Genomic DNA, 14363 nt, shown 5'->3' on the forward strand with positions numbered 1-14363 from the left:
TCCAGCTCTTAATGCTCTAAAAGGAATACTGTTTGTCAGGTTAATAGATACTGCAGGAAAAGACAAATTCTGCCGAAAAGTCATAATTGTCCTACTGAGTGTTTCAGAAGATTGCATTAATTAATGGCTGATGTTCTTGCATCTGTTCTTAGAATTTATATGTTTATCTTAAAAAAAACAAATAAACACACACCCCACCCCCAGCTTCCCGTGGAACATTTTAGCTGTAAGTAATTTCTGCAGCTGCAGCTGGGCTCTGCACTAAGAATTGTATTTTCACTGTATCAATGCCCTTACAGGTGGGTGATGTGGCAGATGAAGCACTGGAAGCCTTGTCCAGTAGCCTAGGAAAGAGGCAGCCTGATCCAGAGGAAAAGAAACCTGCTGTGGACAAAGTTAAGGTAGAGAAACAATCAGATCTCAAAAAAATAGGCTGTCAATATAGTTACCCTCAGCATTGCTGTACTTCCTCAGGCTGGAAACAACTTAGTGGTAATATTTGCATTTTTTTTTTTTAAATAAATTTACTTGTGAAACTGTTGTGTTCTGCTTGGGAAGTACTAGTAGGATTTCCACACAGCAAGTACGTTTTCTTAATAATTTTGCTTATTAGCTCCCTTAGCTTCTGAAAACTGCATTTGCTTAGTGTCTTACTGTTGAACCAAAGCAGCATTACCACACACATCAGAGGCAGCATACCTCTGAAAAAATGGCAGTATGGCCCTTTTTCAAAAGGAACCAAATTTATGATGAGTTGTTCAAATTAGGAATTATACATAAAAATTTGTGTTTTCTCACTAATCTTGTTATTTTAGCAGGGAGCCTTACGTAAGTCACCATGTATTCTGTCTAAGGGGACGCTGTTCATAGCCACAGTCTGAATGTCCCCATTTGCCCCCCTGTACCATGATCCAGGTGGTATTGACCCAAAATAGAGACGACTGCTCTTCTGGTGGGCAGGAACTCTGTCAAACAAAAGTTTCCAGAGCCAGTTTTACTGCCCTTTCTCAGTTGTCGTCTTCCAGCATGATTTGTATGGAGGGTAGTCCTTTTTGAAGTTGGCCACCAATTTCTCTGTTCAGCCTTCCTTTGCCTGCCGCCCAGGTAGCTGTTCAGTGGATTTAAAAAAAGTCAAGAGCTAAGACTGAGGTGTAATGCTATTTTGTTATTGGTCCGTGCTTGTCTATTTGCTTAACTGTGTTGCTCTCTGACACACACAGGAAGAAACAGGCAGGGAAATGAAGGCTTTCCCAAGAGAAAAGTGTTTCTTTTTATTTTCATAAGATTTTTATCTGGTAGTTGGATTGAATTAGAAAAACTGATTTGAATCAGTAGGCTGAAAGACTGAAGACTTTGAAGGCTTCCTCATATACGTTTCTTTGGGATGTAGTTATTTGTTTTTCTTAATATTATTTTTATTTTACCTTCACAGGAGAAAACCAAACAGGAACAATGCAAGAAACTGGGCGAAGATGAAGAAACAATTCCTCCAGAGTACAGATTAACAGAAGCAAAAGTAATTTATTTAATGTGCAGTCTTAGTCTTACTTTTCTTTCATTCCTCAGAACATGTGGGTGAAACTGAAACTCCATTTAATTTTGAAATGTTGATGTTTAGTTCAGCCATTTCAGTAGTATATAAAAATTCCAGTTTGTAGTTCCTGAATACCTGACATCTATCATTAGGTGCCCAGATAGGCACAGAAGTGGTTTAGGTGTAAGTACCTACACATGAATAATTTTGACTAGTTTTGGGGATTAGTGCACTAGAGTCTTCTGCTAGCTTTTTGTATTTTAGAACTTAATAATTTGTGATTGGTCCTAGCTGTTAAAAAAGCCAACACCTCAAGGTGGTATTTTTACAACCACCACCACACGACTCATTTGACATGAATGAGTTGCTTATGCAGAGCCAAGACTTGCGTGACACCTGCCAGAGCTGCTGTTTTGAAAAGAGACAGCCTTTCTGGACTCTGCGTCCAGGACTGCTGTTATCAGTCTGGAAGGTGGCATTTTCTTTTTTAATTGCGCTGTTTCCAGACAAGTTGAAACACGAGGTAGGGAAGCTTGGAATCCCACACACTGAATCACTTCTCAGCATTCACATGCTTTTAAGTTACAGGACCTCGATTTTTTTAGCTGACACCTTGAGTAACAGCAGTAGATCCTAGAGGTTACTAGTGAGATCGTTTTCTTGTGTAGTACTGACTGTTGTTCAGTGAATGTTCTCAGAGTACTTGTGTTGCATCGTCATTTAAGGACAGCTTGGTTTATTATAAGGGGATTTTTTTTTTTTTAGGATAAAGATGGAAAACCACTCTTACCAAAACCAGAAGAAAAGTCCCAGGTAAGAAAGTGAATATTGAGAGAAATGTTTCATCCATGAGTTAGTTACCAAATGTCAGTACGGTTTCCTGTTCTTCAGTTTGAAAATGGAGATAGGCTATATTACCTGCTGGCTTTTTGATAGATGAAAAAGCCTTTTTTTTTGTTTTCCTTTTTAATGGTAGCCTATGAGTGAAAATGATCTTTTAGAGGGCTTGACAGAAGGATTTTCCTCTTCTCCATCACCATCTGCCCCATTACCTGCACCAACTGTAATAAAGGTGAGTATGTTTGATTTCTGAAAATCTGTTTCATTTTCAAATTGTTTGAATAATCATGAGATTTCATTTGTTTCCCTTAAAGTTTATGTAAATGTTCTTAAATAAAATTCAGTAACTAAATTTTTAAATATTTTTTGCAATAAGTTAGTAGGAGAGCAGGACTTTAATAACAGGAGAAAAACTGGGTAAGTTAGTTGTCGTATCCTTTTACCAGTTGCTTGCATAAGTAGTGCTTTGCAACTGAGAATTTAAAAAGTGTTACTAGGTAATATAGATGTGCTTTGTGAGATCGTTGCTCTTCTGAAGTTATATTAAACTGGCCTCTGACTTAAGCAATGCCAAGTTTTAACCCAGTAGTTGAGATGGAAAGTGGAATGTGAAGAGACTGGGATGCAAAACAGTTGCACAGTGCTTCTCAGGAAGGGGTTTCAATCTGAGATAAGTAGAACTTCAAAGAAAAATCAAGTCCTAGAAATAAATTATATTGGCATTGCATTTTAGATGTGTGAAACTTGATGCATCTCTTTCTCTTAGTCCTCTGTGTTGGTAACAGTGCTGTGTCTTGTTTCAGAAAACCAGGGAGGCTGAGAAGCCTGCAGGTGCGTCGGAGGTTGTCTCTGCTGCTACGGTTTCCTCAGTGCACTCAGCAGCTCCTCCAGCTTCTACCTCAGTAAGCAACATCCTCTGTAGATCCTGACTCAGACTAGGAACTGACTCATGAAGAGAAATGGGAGCATGATCCAGCCAGCTTTATCAGTATAGGCTGTTGCAAAGTTAAATCATTTATTGCTTATGCTGGCTGTTGGGGGAAACAAAGTGTTCTCACTGGGAAAAGAGTGAGAGTTTTTGGGCACTTCATGTTCTATGCCTGCGGAGACTGGTGTGCCCCTCTGGTCCGAGTTCCGCTCGGAGTCGTATCTCAGCTGCCTTTGGAACCTCTTCACCTGTGCTTGGAAAAGGAGGTGCCCCGTCCTGTGCTGATTCCTCTGGAGTTACTGAGGACATCAGAGGATGTGTGCGTTTCCTTTCTGTGGGCTGATGCAGGTAGTTAGCTACGTGCAAGTGGTTTCATTTTTAGGCTTGGGCCTTCAGCTGAGCCACACCTTTCTTTTCTTGGTTAGGTAACGAGAACATTTAAAATAATAATAGCGTAGTCATGGCCATAGCAGCAAAGTCATCTGTTCTGGTGGAGTGAACACGGATGGTGTTCTGCAAGGAGTTCGAGGTTAATGGAGGAGCAGGCAGCACCATCACCTCTTTTTAGTACCCAGAGAACTTCCCTTCCTTGCGTGTAGTGGTGGTGTTGGGTGGTTCATGTGTTATCCGTTCCGATCTGTGCAGTGGGAGCTCCCTCTGGTGTTTCCAGCCTCATCTGAAAGGGAATACGGAGCTCCTCCTACCTGGGTTTCAGTTGGTTTTAAGGGCTTTTTTCCTAACCAGCGTTTGAATAAAACTGGTGTGAATTATCAAAAGACCATACATACTGTGAAGATAAAAATGTTAATAAGTTTTAATTCAGATTGACACTTCCTTTGCAGCTAATCTGCACTGATAATGATGTTTGCAAAATGAGCGGTGATTACCAAAACTCATTAGATCAGTTGGGCTTATTTGTAACAAAAGAAAGCCATTAAAGTAAATTCCATATTCCCTTCTTGAAATTATGTTTCTGTAGATCTAAATATTCTGTATTTTTTTTCCTCTGCTATGGCACTTACATTGTAATTGCAGAGGGAGAGCTGATTGTTCATTGTTCACTGAAGTTGACAGTTCATTAGTCAGTACTTTATTAGCTTGATGAATTATATTATTTTTACAGCAGATTTGCTTTCACAAACGTGTTTGTACTTTGTTAGGGAGGCACAGGGATGGATGAAGCCTTGGATCTTCTGTCCGATTCCCTGGGACAGAGGGAACCCGACCCTGATGAGAACAAACCAATTGTGGATAAAGTAAAGGTAACAAAAACATCTTGAAATTTGTGCAGTCTGGGGAAAAAAATAAGCAAACAAAACCCCTATAAAATCTGAGATACTTGCTTTACTTCTTAGAGATTTTTTTAACTGGTATACTGCAGTACTTGCATGCTTGTAGGAGTATACGGCATGTGATTTTCAGGTGTAGGACTAAGGTTACTAGAACAAAACGCCATTCTTTTATGTTGTCCTACATGCAGGCATATCAGCCACTCTTCAGTCAGCTGGATTACTTGTGTGTTTTGTGGAAAATGTTGAATTAGTTAATATACTTTAGCCACTCAGACGCAAGTGTTGAAATATTACAGGAAATTTGCAATAATTTTATTTCAGTGCCTTTTGTTGTCATTACTCTAATTACTTTTTAAGTGTCTCCTCTGGTTTCTGTTTCTAAAATTATTTTTGTGGCCTTTTTTTTGGTCAAACTTTGACTTTTGTAACCCCACAAATACCAAATTCACCAATGGATGTGTTCATTTAGTCAGTCTCATTTTTCAACTTGCTTGTTTCTACTTGTTTTGTCTTCATTCAGTCTTTCTTCAGGCAATTGTGTAAAGACCTTTCTGCTAATAAGAAACTCAGATGTATTTCTACACATAGTAGTAGTAGTAATAGTAAATTGTAAATTGAGATACTTAAGGTAATTGGCATTACTGAGGAGAAGAACCACCATAAGCTGCCCGCGAAAAAATTTAGGCCGGAATGTAGAGGGAGGTTTCTATCTCAGACCAGGCTCTGGTGCAGAGGTGGTTGGCTGTGTCGGGAACAGTTTTTGTCTGGGTGACGTTGTCCCTTGCCATAGCAAGGGAGTGAACGCCTGATGTGCAAGATATCGGCGACTCCTGTGCCTCAGTGGAGCTGTAGGAGCCCAGCTTTCTTTATGTGCTGTTGTTTACGAAGGCATGGAAAAGGCATATATATATATATTTATTTTTTTTTTTTAAAAAAAGAGATCCTTAAAACATCTGTGTTAACAAATACAAAAATGGTTTTCAACAATACGCTTTAAAACCTGCTTGTATGTAGACCAAGTGTTTTGTCTGTTGTGTTTCTGGCATGTTTGGTGGAAATTAAAGCAGCATAAACTGTAAACTAAACATAGTGGAAGGAATGGTTCCCTCCCTGCTGCCGTTTTCAGGAGCTTGTGGTGCTCCTCCTTCGAGGTATGTTGGTTTTGAAGCTGCCGAGTCTGATGAGGAGTGCAGGCCACTCATGTTCAGTTTGGGTATGAGGTGGGTGAGGGCCCTGGGTTCTGCTGAAGGGACTCGGGTGCGTTTATGGGTAAGACATTGCAGGAACATCAGTTTTGTGTTAAAGCTGCAGTGCGTGGATGAGATTCAGTGTGGAGTGACTCCTTTTAGTCATAGTGCTGAAAAGCAGAACTGAAAGTTGACATGAGTTGGTTTTTTTTAATGCTGAGATGCTGCTGTGTATATATATATGTTTAACTTATTAAATGTGTACACTTGTTGAGAGTAATTGTAAAACTTTCAGGCATGAAGCACACATTATAGTGAAATAAATAAATGGGTTTTTTCTGGTAGCTCTAAAATTCTAAAATCAAAAATGGCATCTACCCTAAGTTTAATGAGCACTCTGATTTACTGTTTGCTAATAGTTCTAACATAAGTACTGAAGTTGTTAAAAAATCAATTGCTTTCAGGAAAAAGCTAAATCTGAACATGCAGACAAACTTGGAGAAAGAGATGATACTATCCCACCTGACTACCAAAAACTTCTGGAGTCAGGAGAGCAGGTAAGGAAAAGCTGTGTTAGTTTTTGTTTGCAACACCAGAGGTTTGTGCATATGAGCCGATCTGTGCTCTTTGGAATCACAGGCAGAACAGGGAAGCTGAGTGAGTGAGTAAGTGTGCGTCCTGTATTTGTGTATTAGGGTTAAACATGTGAACATTGTATACTTAGAGTAGCTCTGTGTATCCTTGTGTGCATTTAGTTCAAAAAACAAAAGAAAAAAAATAGGTGTGGGGTTTTTTTGTTTTTGTTTTTTTTTTTTTTTTTTAATTGGACAATCTGAACAAAGAAATCCCTTTGAACCATTTGGTAGCAAGCAGTGTCCTGGTAATTTCCCAGTACAGATTCCAGTTATACTGGCTCACTGTTTTAGGGGCTCCAGAAAACCAGGTGGAAAAATAGGGTGTCTGCCTTTAAAGAGCTTGGCTTTAGAGTCTGCTTTTAAACAGGAGATGCTTGCAAAATGTGGGCAGTAATGCTGATTCATTCCAGGTAGTTTCATTCCAGGGTTGGAGACAAAGTGTGTGCCCAGGCATTACCTTGGTGATATCCCTGAAGCCTGTAAAACCGCCATTCACTGGAGCACATGAGTGCTCTGACAGTGGTTTGATTTTTGTGGATCGGGGAACTGTTTTTCCAGTAGAGTACAAGGATAGAAGGATGATATCGCAGATGCAGTCAAAGTAACAGAGCATGAAAACACATGGCGACCTGACTTTGAATATCTAACATGAAAAAGAAAGAAATCAGATCAGAGCAGTGCAGCTTTCTTGGTAATCTGTAAACTCCCAGTCATCCGTAAGTATTTCTGTCTTAAAACTAATCTGACCAGTGCAAAATGAAGATGTAATCTTTCTTCTTCCCCAGGGTAAACCAGTAAAGCCAACAGCAAAGGATGATGTGAAACACAAAGAGCAGAAGGTAACATTTAAGATATTTTTGTTCCATGTTTGTTTCATGCTGTGTGCTCTGATCTTTTTTTTGAGGTGGTGTCATTGTAGGCTCAAGCTGTGATTCACTGGAAATTCTCGTAAATGCTGTTGAATGCAGCAGGCAATAGTAGCAGTGTGGACAGTAATACTCTTGTGAAGAGTAACTTTTCACAATAAATAACACTCTTTGTGCACAACTACACTGTGAACATTTAGTTCCAGTATTCAAATAAATCGGGTATCTTGGAAACCTCAAATAGACATCTCTGTTCTGACATATGTGTAGAGCTCAGGTGTGGGTTTTTTTAAAGAAAGGGAAAATTACAACAGACATAAATTCCTGACACAGTAATTTGGCGGTGGGAAGTATTGCATGTTGTGTGACTTCAGAATTGAAATCATTGCAGAAGCCTACGGATGACTCTGCAGCCATTGATACCCTGTCAGGTGACTTTGATACTTGTGCTCCTGCCACACCGCAGCACTCAAAGGTAGGACATTTTCTGCTAATAACTGGGAAAATAAGCTCACTGCTCTGGGAAAGTTCCTCACTTAGAAGTAGCGTCTTCGGAAGATGCTGTCCAGACTGTCTTACTGCTACTGGGGAAGTTTGATGCGTCTTGCTCTGTAGTGAATATGTGGAAGAAGGAAGGTTTGCAGTATTTAGAGTCTTTTAAGAGAGATAAGAAGCAAGTTGAGCAGAGAATTGTGGTAACAGTTTTTGTACAGATTAGAGTGTCAGAGAGGAGAAAAGTCTTTCTTCAATGATTGCACGCACACCTAGCAATAGTTGTAGGCTGGAACTGAGACACAGTTCAAGAGGGTTTTGCACAGAGAAATGCTAGAAATACTTTCAGATGTGTTAGGGAAAATAGTAGAGCTGACAAGAATGGTGAAGCAGGAGTGGACTGTAGAGGTCCTGTAGTGAGAAATGGAGTGTTTATTTGTCATATAATCACCTTGGACACAGCTGACAAGCAGCTGTCCTGTTTCCCAGCAAAGTGCTGTACATGCCAGGCTGTATGAAATGAACTGGCAGTGGGCGCTGCATAAATCTGGAGGTCACCAAGGTGAGGATGGAGTTTGAGAAAGCATGATTGTTCCAGAAAAGAGTGTGAAGAAGGGGACTGAGATTTGGTCCACAAGTGAGAATAATCATTGTCAGACGTGCTTTCTGCTTGCTCTTAACTTGGCATTTGTTACCTTGAGGTTAGACAGAGGGAGGGATCTTGTGTGGCTTTCAGACATCCATGGTGCCACTACAGTCACCTTACATGCTTCCTTGGCAGAGGAGCCCAAGGGTGCTCTGGGGCGGCTGGCAAGATACTGGTGTGAAAATCATGGACTTCTAATAACAAGTGCTGAAACTGGTTAGGAGCCAGTAATTCCCTCGGGTTAGCCATTTGCTTTCTTACCCTCTAGCATGTGCTAAGCAGAGAGGAGGCTTGATGTTAACTGACCTCATGTGTGAGGTCCTGCACCTGGGTTGATGTGACCCCCAGTATGACTATGGGCTGTGGGGTGGGTGGATTGCGAGCAGCCCTGAGGAGGGGGACTTGGGGGTGCTGGTGGACGAGAAGCTCAACGTGAGCCAGCAATGGGCGCTGGCAGCCCAGAAAGCCAATGGCATCCTGGGCTGCATCCCCAGCAGCGTGGGCAGCAGGGCAAGGGAGGGGATTCTGCCCCTCTGCTCTGCCCTGGTGAGACCCCCCTGCAGCGCTGCGTCCAGCTCTGGAGCCCCCAACATCAGAAGGACGTGGAGCTGTTGGAGAGGGTCCAGAGGAGGCCACGCAGATGCTGAAAGGGCTGGAGCAGCTCTGCTGTGAGGCCAGGCTGGGAGAGCTGGGGCTGTTCAGCCTGGAGAAGAGGAGGCTCCGGGGAGAGCTGAGAGCGGCTCCCAGTGCCCAAAGGGGGCTGATAAGAAAGACGGGGAGAAACTTTTGCTAGGGCCTGTTGTGAAAGGAGAAGGGGTAATGGCTTCAAACTATAAGAGGGTAGATTTAGATTAGATATAAGGAAGAAATTTTTTATGCTGAGGGTGGTGGAGCACTGTCCCCGGTTTCCCAGTGAGGCGGTGGATGCCCCATCCCTGGGAACATTCCAGGCCAGGTTGGCCGGGGCTCTGAGCGACCTGATCTGGTTGGAGATGTCCCTGCTTCTGGCAGGGGGTTGGCCTTTAACAGTCCCTTCCCGCTTGAACCGTTCTGTGATTCTGTTGAGTCTATTTTGTGACGTCTTCTGTCCTGTGCCCTGGTCCCTTGCCTGCGGACAGAGGGAATGAATCATATTTTTTTGAAGGGTGAACAGTTTTGAACTCCGCTGGGTGAAGCAGCTGCCAGTGTCTCTCACCTGTTACTGACTCTGCCAGCCTGTCCCTGCCTTTTTCCCACAGCAGTGATCTGCCTGCTTCCTGCAAGGAGCAAGAAATAACACAGCTTGAATTTACAACATCTTTGGTCTTTGACCAAGCCAGTACATTAGCAGTCAGAAATTTTGTCCTTGGACAGACACAGCTGTGGAAGCACAACCAGCCCCCAAGTGAGATTGTGTGTCAGCTTCCTTAACTTACAGTGCAAGGCACCCAGTTAGCACGAGCAGACGGCAAGTTTGTCTGTACTTAGAATGCTGGTGATGATTGTCTGTGCCTTTATGCTGTGATTGTTCCTCTCCTGGAGGGCAGAGGAGCAGCAGCTTTGACTGAAGTTCCATCAGCCGTAATTCCTGGGGGAAGTGGCTGTGTTTCCAAACTGCTCCTCTGCCCACTGCAGTGCTTCCCCAAGTGCTTACCGGGACACCGAATCCTCGGGCAGCCTAAGGCTGACTGTTGGTGTTCTAAGTGCTGTTTTATTTCGTTATGGACTCTGGAGATAAATCTGCTGCAGCAACATTTCTGCTTTGCAGTAAACACAAAATCTGCCCGTGTATACCAGCTTTTTTATCTGCGAATGCTTCCTGGTGCCCCAGTCTCCCCAGTATTAATCGAGGCTCCAGATTCCAGCTTGCTGTCGACTAAGGGCAGTAATTACATGATTCATCCCGCGTTGAGCTCTTACCACCTTACCAGCCACGATTAGAATAATGTGCTGTGGCAGATGTTAAAGCAGGAGCCGTCAATTCTCTGTTCGGTTTGTAACTGTAATTATTTTTTTTCTTTGGAGTGTAGGACAAAAGTGGAAAGGAAACCATCACCACGAAACCAACCCAAAAGGAGAAAGGAAAACGCAAAGACCCTAAAACGGTAGAAATTTGCATGTTGTAACATGTGCAGTCATGGGTACCAGCCACTGTGATCGTGAAAGATGGGCAGCAGGGTTTGGGTTCATATTACGTGGGTGTCGCTTTGGGGAGAATTCTACATCAATGAGTTGATCTTGATCCATTTCTGTAAGCATGTACATGGGAGAAAAGCACCTGCTTATTTGAAGGTATATTTTGAATAAACAGGGGCTAAAACAGGGTTTGTTTCAGAGGGAGTGTGGTTGTCTACAGCGGGCTCAGTGCATCCTCCACAAGCTCCTCATTCCCATATTTGCTGATCTAAGAGCACACTTCACAGACCTGTGGCTGCCTCGGAATCTCCATTATTTCTTTATTTTCTTGGCAGTTTTAAATAAGTGGTTAGAATCCTTCTTCAGTTGCATGTCCTTTTTTCAAGTTCTTATAATCTTTTTTAAAAAAATGACTGAAAACATACCTGCCATCATAAATAGGGATATAGAATCAATCTAGTGGGAAAATGAAGGGAGTTGTTTCTGTCTTTAAAAAAAAAAATATAAAAAGTTGCTTGGCTTTTGTCATCCGAAAATACAGAAAATGGATGGGTAGGGATGAAACTTCTCCCTTTACGTTGTTTTCTCACAGGAGATGTGCAGGTAGATGCCTGAATCAGATGGTAACATCTGCTCTGGAAATTTTATGTTTCCATTTTAAGTGATGGCATTTTTCCTTATTATGAAATTACCACTTGTAGCTTTTGTGTAACAACAGAACAGCCTTTCAATTTCCAATGTAAAATTGGGCGGGATCTTTAACTCCTCTTCAGAAGGATGTGTTTTTAATGTCCTGAGTTGTGACTGGATCAGTAGTGTGGGTAAAAGGATGCAGAGAAATGGGATATGAAGAGGTCAGCCACAGCCTACTTTATCTGAGATAAAGTACCTGATGTTGGAAAAATGAACATACATCTACACAACAGAAGGTACAAATACTATTGCTAAACGTCCTGCATTTCAAGCACAGATGATATTTATGTCTGAACTGTTGACTCCAGGTGAGTATCTGCTGCTGTTGCATTTCGGGTTTTAGCTTAGTTCACAGTTCCTCACTACCTCTCTCTTCTCTTGCTCTGTAGCCCAAGGGACAGTCCTCCAGCAGCAAATCTGAGAAGCAGAAAACAAGCTAAGCGTTAACGACACTGGGTGAGATTTCTTCCTCTCTTCTCTGAACTACCACAAAGACATCCCATGCTAGTGTTACTAAAACTGTATTTTGCTGGCAGTCTTTTAACTGAAGCAAGGCATGGTTGGAGATGCTGTTAGACACAATGCTTGGAATGGCTTTGACCTTCAGTGTTCTGGGCAGAAAAGGCCTTCCCTTGTTTTCGCACCTTTCTCCATGCAGTCTGTGCAGAATTACTTCATGGAGTTGAACTCCTCTAGGTTCACGTACCTAAGGGTTCCAAGGCGTGACACGCTGCTTCCCTAGCAAGACCTTTTTACAGAGCGATGAAGACCAAGCACATCTCAGCTGGTTGTTTTTATCTTCAGGCCAGTGAGCTTGTGTCATTATTTCTGCACCAGGCTGATTTTGGAACAGCGTCCAGAGCAGATACAAAAGCCCCACTGCTGAGGTGGCAGGTATAGCACATTTCGGTGTCCTGCTCTCGGCTTTCCTGGCACAAAGACAGCCTTGTTCTGTGCACGCGTTCCGCTGCCACCGTGTACTTCTTTGTGCTTAGCTTGGTCACACCCTAACTTGGAGGAAGTAGTTGGACTCTTTCATAGTCATCCTTAGTTCATGGAAGTATTCGCATACCTACATTTTGGTGCTAGATGCAAGTGCTTCAGGCTGGGGTGTGGGGGAGAGAGGCAAGGGCGCATCCAGCACTGCTCTCCGTCCACCCCCGTGCCAGCCTGCAGTGTCTGGGTTCTGGCTTTCCAAAGCACCGGCAGAGGAGCCCCCCTCCTCCGACAGCAGAGGCCGTCCCGCTCCTCCCAGGGTGTGAGTCGTTACGTTCTGCAAAATCCCATGGGGAAATTTGGCAACCGGCTTCAGATGGGCAAGGCAAAGATGCGTCGTCAGTTTCAAACAATACCTAATCTCCTGTGATTTTGAGCCTTCCTGGGTTTCTTTCTGTCGCTACAGAGTTAACTTTTCTGATAATTCTTTCCAGATTTATTTTGCAGGGGGTTTTTTTCCAAGGTAAAGAAGACAAACACACTAACTTTTTCTTCTTTTTCTTTTCCCCAGGATCTTGATGCATCATGTAAAACATCTTCTTTCTGTTGGTGGATAATTATTCCTGAAGAACAAAAGCTGATAAAAATCATGTGGTTATTCTGGGTGGTTTTTGTACAGTGATACTGGCTGGACTTTTTCCGTACTTTCTTTTTTTCCCAGTAGTAGACTAAGGTGGTTTGGTTTTTGTTTTGTTTTTTTTTTCCCCCCAGCCTTCCATTTTATTATATTCATATATTTTTTGGCTTTTTTTTCTAATTTTCTTCAGTTTTCAGAGGGAAAGAATGCTTTATATTTGCAAGAAATATATTTCTTAAATGAATAGCAATGCCAAAAAAAATCTGCAGTCTTTTGCACATAATCTCCACATAGTGCCTGTAAATCTCAGAAGAATTTCTCTGCACTAGCATTTTTAACATTGCAGTGGACGCATTAAGTATTCTGGAATATAACGAGCTTTAGTTACCCTCAGCCCACCTCAGCCTGGCTGCGCAGTCTTTCCTCAAGCCAGTTCCTTGTAGGAAACTGCAGGTAAGCTGTGGGTAGCTAAGGAATGAAAAACTGGGGATGAACTGCTTCATCAAGCGCATCTAGTAGTAAAACAGGTATTTTGGATGCTGCCTTAACTGTAGTCAAAACAAGAAAAACATGCCAGATAAGGATTTTAGTGTTTTTTTTTTAATTTCCAAATCATATCTCTACTGTTATCTCGTAATTTCCGGAGTCTCCTGGACTGAACAAATACAAATCCCGGTGTAACAGTGACACCATTACCATGACAGAAGAGGAAGTAAAGAAGGTACATGAGCCTTAGCAGAGATCAAAGAGAAGTTCAGGTCAACAGGCCAACTTTTATTTTGTTGTTTTTTTTAAATTTTGCACTGTTTCTAGTCCATGCTTCTGTTCCTTGCGCTCCAGAAGGGGACGCAGAAATCGGGCAGAAGTTAATGCTGCGAGGAGCAATGTTATCTTCACCTGTTCTGCAGAGCAGGCGCGAGCAGGCATCTCTCCGAAGTCTGCTGCAGACAGGGCTGTCGCGACAGAGGTGCCTCCGTCTGTTTTCCTCTGTCTTCATAACCTGCAGAACATCTTTTTGCACATCCTTACACATTTACTGCTTCACCATTAGCTTGCAGAGGGAGGTCATACCAACATTTGTACCGATACCACCATCAGACTCTAGTATGTAGCGTTGCAGACAGAGACAGCCTGGAGATTCAAGTTGGGGATATTTAGACTTTTGACTGTGCTTCGCAGTCTGTATCAAGAACCTGTGTCACACTAATAAAGTTTTTAAGAATGCAGTTTGATGTTTGTAACCTCTCATGTATTACTGCTGTTATCTGAATAGCTATTGGAAGACAAGAGAAACCCTATATCATTTGTTTAAAAAACACCTGTAAAATACTTATCACTGATGCTTCATGAAGGCCCCCACAGTCTGATCAAGATCGTTACCGTTTTTTCCCCTTTCCTTTAGTTTTCAAAGATTGCAGTTAACTGCGACCAAAATTAACGTGTGGACTCGCATTGCATGGGGAAGCAGCTAAAAGATGCAGACAAACACACAAGGGTTTTCAGAAATGAAGTTAAGATTTTGCTGAAAAATTGCAGTTAGAATTTTTGTTGACATACGATAA

At 42.2% G+C, this 14363-nt stretch overlaps 1 protein-coding gene across 9 annotated transcripts in view; it reads left to right on the plus strand.

Annotated features, from left to right (window-relative positions):
- Positions 1–14027, plus strand: part of CAST (calpastatin) — a 61507-nt gene extending 47480 nt beyond the window's left edge. For 8 of the 9 annotated variants that reach the window (XM_086770335.1, XM_086770336.1, XM_086770338.1 and 5 more), the window contains 12 exons: positions 300–401; positions 1433–1516; positions 2300–2347; positions 2511–2606; positions 3178–3276; positions 4463–4564; positions 6246–6338; positions 7202–7255; positions 7674–7757; positions 10425–10504; positions 11618–11684; positions 12736–14027. In XM_086770335.1, coding sequence (XP_086626461.1) covers positions 300–401; positions 1433–1516; positions 2300–2347; positions 2511–2606; positions 3178–3276; positions 4463–4564; positions 6246–6338; positions 7202–7255; positions 7674–7757; positions 10425–10504; positions 11618–11675 — 900 coding nt within the window. In that variant the 3' untranslated portion in view covers positions 11676–11684; positions 12736–14027. The remainder of the gene's footprint in view (positions 1–299; positions 402–1432; positions 1517–2299; positions 2348–2510; positions 2607–3177; positions 3277–4462; positions 4565–6245; positions 6339–7201; positions 7256–7673; positions 7758–10424; positions 10505–11617; positions 11685–12735) is intronic. The other variant, XM_086770337.1, reaches the window with a different exon arrangement.
- Positions 14028–14363: the final 336 nt, after the last annotated feature.

This window comes from Chlamydotis macqueenii, chromosome Z, assembly GCF_036417535.1.
Source record: "Chlamydotis macqueenii isolate bChlMac1 chromosome Z, bChlMac1.mat, whole genome shotgun sequence".
NCBI classification, from domain to species: Eukaryota; Metazoa; Chordata; class Aves; order Otidiformes; family Otididae; genus Chlamydotis; species Chlamydotis macqueenii.